This window comes from Frankliniella occidentalis, unplaced genomic scaffold, assembly GCF_000697945.3.
Source record: "Frankliniella occidentalis isolate FOCC.00 unplaced genomic scaffold, Focc_3.1 Scaffold8, whole genome shotgun sequence".
In the NCBI taxonomy this organism is placed as follows: Eukaryota; Metazoa; Arthropoda; class Insecta; order Thysanoptera; family Thripidae; genus Frankliniella; species Frankliniella occidentalis.
The window spans coordinates 2524588-2529406 of NW_026267138.1; the positions used below are offsets into that span (position 1 = coordinate 2524588).

A 4819-nucleotide genomic window follows, 5' to 3' on the forward strand; every position below is an offset into this window, starting at 1 on the left:
CAAGCGGGTCCTGTGCAGCCGGCTCAGCAGCGCCCCGCCCTAAGTCCTTGCCGGCGCGATTAGAGAAGATCAGCGGGGCACCGAGAGGAGATTTACATGCACGCGCGCAGCAATGCCGCGAGAGCCGCCACCATGTCCTCCACGCCGGTGCCGGTCCCGGACAGCGGCGCCCCTCACGACGACGACGAGGGCGCCCCGCTCACGCTGCTCGCCGACCTCCAGGACGACTGCCCCGGCGCCACCATCGTGCCCGCGGGGAGCCTCAGCAAGAGGCGGAAGAGCGGCGCCGGATACGAATCCGCGACGGACAACAACGTCCACTTCGACTCGTTCCGGGTGAAATCAGGTCAGTCGAGGCGGTCGAACCAACCAAACACGGCATACTCAAACAAAAAAGCAGGTTCTTGATGCTAGGTTTTCGTGTACTTGATTTTCTCAAGAACATAGAGCTTGTGTTGTACCATTCTACTTGGAACAAGACAGAATTTTATCCAGAGAAACGCAATGCCACGCAATGTTTATGAGAAAATAAAGTAAATCCAAACAAAAAAGCAGGTATACTTGAAATCAAGTGGAATTCCTTAAAAGTGACCAAATGCACTCCTTCAAGAAAATGTAGCAGATTTCCAGAGCCTGTTTTCTTGTTTGTTTTGGGGTTGGGGGGTGTACAATATTTTTACTTAATCCAAGAACACTTCTCTTGAGGGGGTGGGGAGGAGGTTAGTGTCGTTTGCGTTGCACCGAAAACTCCCCATTGAGCGCACTTTCGCAGGGCCGGACGTGCTTCGCGTGGTGGACAGCCTGCTGGCGCTGCACGTGATCGCCCCCCTGGTCATCTCCTGCTGGCGGGGGCTGTGGGAGCTCTTCGGCCTGTTCCCGGACGTGTACCCGCCCTGGGCGCAGGCCGTGTTCGGCTCCGTGCTGCACACGCTGCTCGCCCTCACCAGGGACGTGTTCATGAGGACGTTCGACTGCCGCCGCTACCCGGAGCCCGGACGCAGCCTGATCAAAGTGAGGCGCGAACTACTCGACTCGGTGCATTCACTGGAAAAACAAAGGTGCCAAGTCGTGCTCGGTCGTGCCTTTCTATGGGTGCAGAAGATACTTTCAATTTAGTGATTCTTTCAAGGCACTAACAGAGAGTCCTTAATGTGCTAAAAGTGTGGTTCTAGTGCCCTATACAGGTAGGACTTAGCACCTGTGTTTTTCCAGTACTCTGTTGCTGACTCTCGTGCGCCGACGAGTAGTCGTCGAGTAAAGCTCGACCGGTCTTCAGGTCAGCCCCATGAGCGCGTCTGCACCAACAAATGTATCGGCAGGCAATCGATTCCCAGCCTGTCACTCGTTCAGCAGCACAGTAGTGCCAATCTTCCTCAAGATCAGACGAGCTGTGCGCGGTGTGCTAAAAACGCCCGTGCGCATCAAATACTTTACGGCAGAGGTGGGGCGAAATACGATGGCGGACGAGGAAGGATTAAAGTGAACCTGTAACAACCGCAGCTCTGTCCGATGAGATTTACTGCCCTCTTATCAGGGCGCGGCGGCCGGGCCGACACTCGGCGACGACGTCCTTCGGCGGGCAAACAACGGCTTTAATTTAGATAAAACTGCTCATATTTTAGCTTCGGCGGGGGTGTTAAGTTACCTGACCTTCGCGCCCTTCGTGAAGCTCACTCGGGGCCGCTGCCGCCGCCGCCGCCTCCGTGTGGCTCCGAGACCTTTTACGTCCCTCGCCGTTCCCGAACTTCGTGTTGTTCATCACAGCCGAGCCGAGCCGAGCCGAGCTTAGCCAGGCAGGGCAGGAAGCACTCCAACAGGGCCTCAGCCTCATTAGGCATATCGATATTAATTGATTGCTTCCTGTGCGCCCCTGCTCCCCCCGCCCACCCTAACCTAATTTAAGGACCGCCCCATGGACGCAATTGTGGTCCAGCAGCCGGTCGCTGCTGCTGCTGCCGGTGCTACTGCTGCTGTTGCTGCCGGTGCACCGAGAGGAAGGCGCTCAGCGGGCGGCGCCCCGAGCGGCCTCTCCCTCCCCTGCTCGGCCATGCCGCTGCGGCCCCTTCCTGCCCCCATGCCGAGCGCAGCGGAGAGCAGCGGCGAGCTTTGCGCAACAGAACAATAGTCATTTGAGCCCATGTCAATGAGAATCTACATTAGTGGCGCACGGAGAAAAAAGAAAATAGTTCATTTGATTTCTGAAAGTTGTGTTTTTGTAGAAATGGTTTCCTGTTGACACCTTTCTTCCTTTTTTAAACTGAGAATTTCCAGTGGTTTGGTCTGTAGCCTCGTCCTTGACCTGCAGGTGCTGACGCGATGCTACACGTGGGTGTTCGCGACAGCGTGCATCAGCCACTGGCGCGGCACCTGGTTCCTCCTGGACATGCTCGGCGTGGACGCCACCAAGGTGGTCCTCATCTGGGCGCTGGCCGCGCTGCTCATGCTGGGCACCCGCTCCCTGCGCAACACCATGGCGCCGCCCCTCGTCGTCGGCTCGGACGGGCCCGACTTCTGCTTCACCTTCACGCACATGTTCCGCTCCGACGTGAGTACCAAAGACCGGCAGTGGCGAGCATAGGATGCTCGTTTGGTTGGTCCGGAAGCGAGAGGTGCGAGGGAGAGATGGAGCTATGTTGCCAACATGACACTCCGTATCGTTTTCGGACCAAACAAGCATCCGATGCTCGATCGGGGCGGGGCTCTGGTGGTGAGTACCGCCCCAGCCGCCAGGCGCCGGGTAGGTTGCTCCTTGCGCAGGGGTGCCTCCGCGTTGCCTACCCTCACGGCGGTCCCCGCACGGGCCGCGGGCGCCGCTGCAGCCTCCTCCTCCTCCGGCGCTCTACACTACCCGCGTCCAGCAAGCAGTACCGCCTGGCAAGAATCGAAAGAGGGGCCGGAGAGTGAGAGGGAGATGGCGTGAGAGCGCGCGCGAGAGAGCGAGAGCGCATAGCGGCTGCAGCGAGGCGGCGCGGCGGGCGGCGCTGAGTGGGAGGGCAGGCCGCGGGCCGGGCCGCCCGGCGGCGCAGTCGGACGTGCCACGGACACAAGACCAGGGCGGGGACGGAGGAGGGGAGGCGGGGGCAGGGTGTAGGGCACAAGCAGCAATCAGGAACACTATAGTCCGTCCCGCTCAGCGGCGGTCTTCGACCGGGAGGACACCCCTGGCCGCTCCACCTCGCCCCCGCCCCTCCCTCGTCTCTCTTACGCATTCACTCACATAGACAGACGATCTGAAAAAATTAGGAAAGAAGTAAGAAAGGACAGGAGCGTGGGAGACATTTTGGCTCATGATTGTCCCCCCGAATGGGGACGGACAGCGCAATTACCAGATGCGACTAGTTGTGGTGCACGGGGCCGGGGTGCACCAGCTGCAACGTCTTGGGACGGCCGAGGTCACCGAGGACGAAGGAAACATGAGGACCGCGACGTTGGCGCTCCGCGGGCTCGCGCAGACAGGCGGGCACTCTTGCCCGTGCCCTGCACTCCCTCTCTTTCTTTTTCCGTCATTCAAGGGAGAACGGGCGGGAGGCGGAGTAGGGCGAGGAGGAGGATCTGGAGAGGGGTGGGGGAGTGAGGGACAGGAGGCGGGAGACACGTGGGGAAGGGGGTGGCCGTCGGCGTCCTCGCTGAATGGAGGCCGGTGGGGGCCTTTGGAGTGCCCCGCCGCCTGGGCCTGGGCTGGGCCCCCCCTGGGGGTCAGGCTGGATGAGCCCGTGTGTGGCTGTGCTGGTCAGTGTCGCGCGGGTCTCGGACATGGAGACGGCAGCGACGCGCCGAACCCTCGCCGCCAACCCGGACACATTACGGTGATGATCCTGACGCTCTCCGTGTCGCGCGGCGGTGCCCGATCCTCGACGACGACGACCACCTCCCCGATGTGGGACAGACCGTGGGCCGACCTGTGCGAACCGACCTGAGTCCACCTCAACCACGGCCTGCTCCGCCCGCTCCGCACCAGGATGTGGCCGAGCGAGACGGCGGCCGCCGCCAACGGCCCGGCCGCGACCGTGGCGTCCTCGCCACCGCGACGCCGGAGGCAGTCGTTCACCATGAGGGGCAGCATCGTGGGCATCTCGGACGGGCTGCGCGGCTCGTCCCGAGGCCACTACGTGCTGCTGCAGGCGCTCGACATGCTCGTGTCCATGTTCGTCATGACGCCCGCCGTCGTCAGCTACTGGCGCGGCACCTGGGCGCTCATGGACTACTACGTGTTCCCCGACCAGCCCAACCTCAGCAACCTGCTCTCCATGCTGATCGGCGCCGTCTGCCACATCATCTTCACCATGGTGCGTGCGCCCGGGGATAGCGTGCGAGGGCGGGAGAGAGTGAGCTGGAGTGAGCGTGCGAGTGTGGGCTCGTCTGCGAGGAGAGGCTCGCGCTGGAAGGCGGCCCGCCACTTAGTTGTCGGATCAGCGCGGGTGGCCAAGCTCTCATCGTGAGCGCGCCAAGCGCGCCCGCTGCTCTGTTTTGATTATAAAAAGTATGCCGCTTGTGGGAAAGAGGGGGAGGGGGGGGGAATCTGGAGCAGTTGTAAGATGTGATGTCAGATGTTGAGGTACGCCGACCTGACACCTTTGCAAACACAGGTGCAGCACCCGCTCGAGAGGCACCTGCACCCCGACAAGCACCGCCTCATGTACTACGTGCTGTCGCGCATCTACACCGCCATCTTCAGCTTCGCCTGCGTCAACTCGTTCCGCGGCGTGTGGAAGGCGCTGGACCAGCACACGGGCCTCAACCCGGCCACGGTGGCCGCGCTCACCAGCGTGTCCGTCGTGGCGCTGGCGTGCATGCGCGCGCTGCGCAACATCTCGGCGCC

At 61.7% G+C, this 4819-nt stretch overlaps 2 protein-coding genes across 2 annotated transcripts in view; both read left to right on the forward strand.

The window, feature by feature from the left end:
* Positions 1-6: 6 nt before the first annotated feature.
* Positions 7-2578, forward strand: LOC127751640 (uncharacterized). Its single transcript, XM_052275486.1, has 3 exons — positions 7-346; positions 773-1011; positions 2306-2578. The coding sequence occupies exons 1-3, from the start codon at positions 97-99 to the stop codon at positions 2576-2578; spliced, it is 762 nt and encodes a 253-aa protein (XP_052131446.1). The 5' UTR covers positions 7-96.
* Positions 2579-3668: 1090 nt separating this feature from the next.
* LOC127751644 (uncharacterized) overlaps positions 3669-4819 on the forward strand; it is a 6593-nt gene continuing 5442 nt past the window's right edge. Inside the window, exons 1-2 of the mRNA XM_052275492.1 lie at positions 3669-4286; positions 4587-4814. Of these exons, the coding sequence (XP_052131452.1) occupies positions 3960-4286; positions 4587-4814 (555 nt within the window). The 5' untranslated portion in view covers positions 3669-3959. The remainder of the gene's footprint in view (positions 4287-4586; positions 4815-4819) is intronic.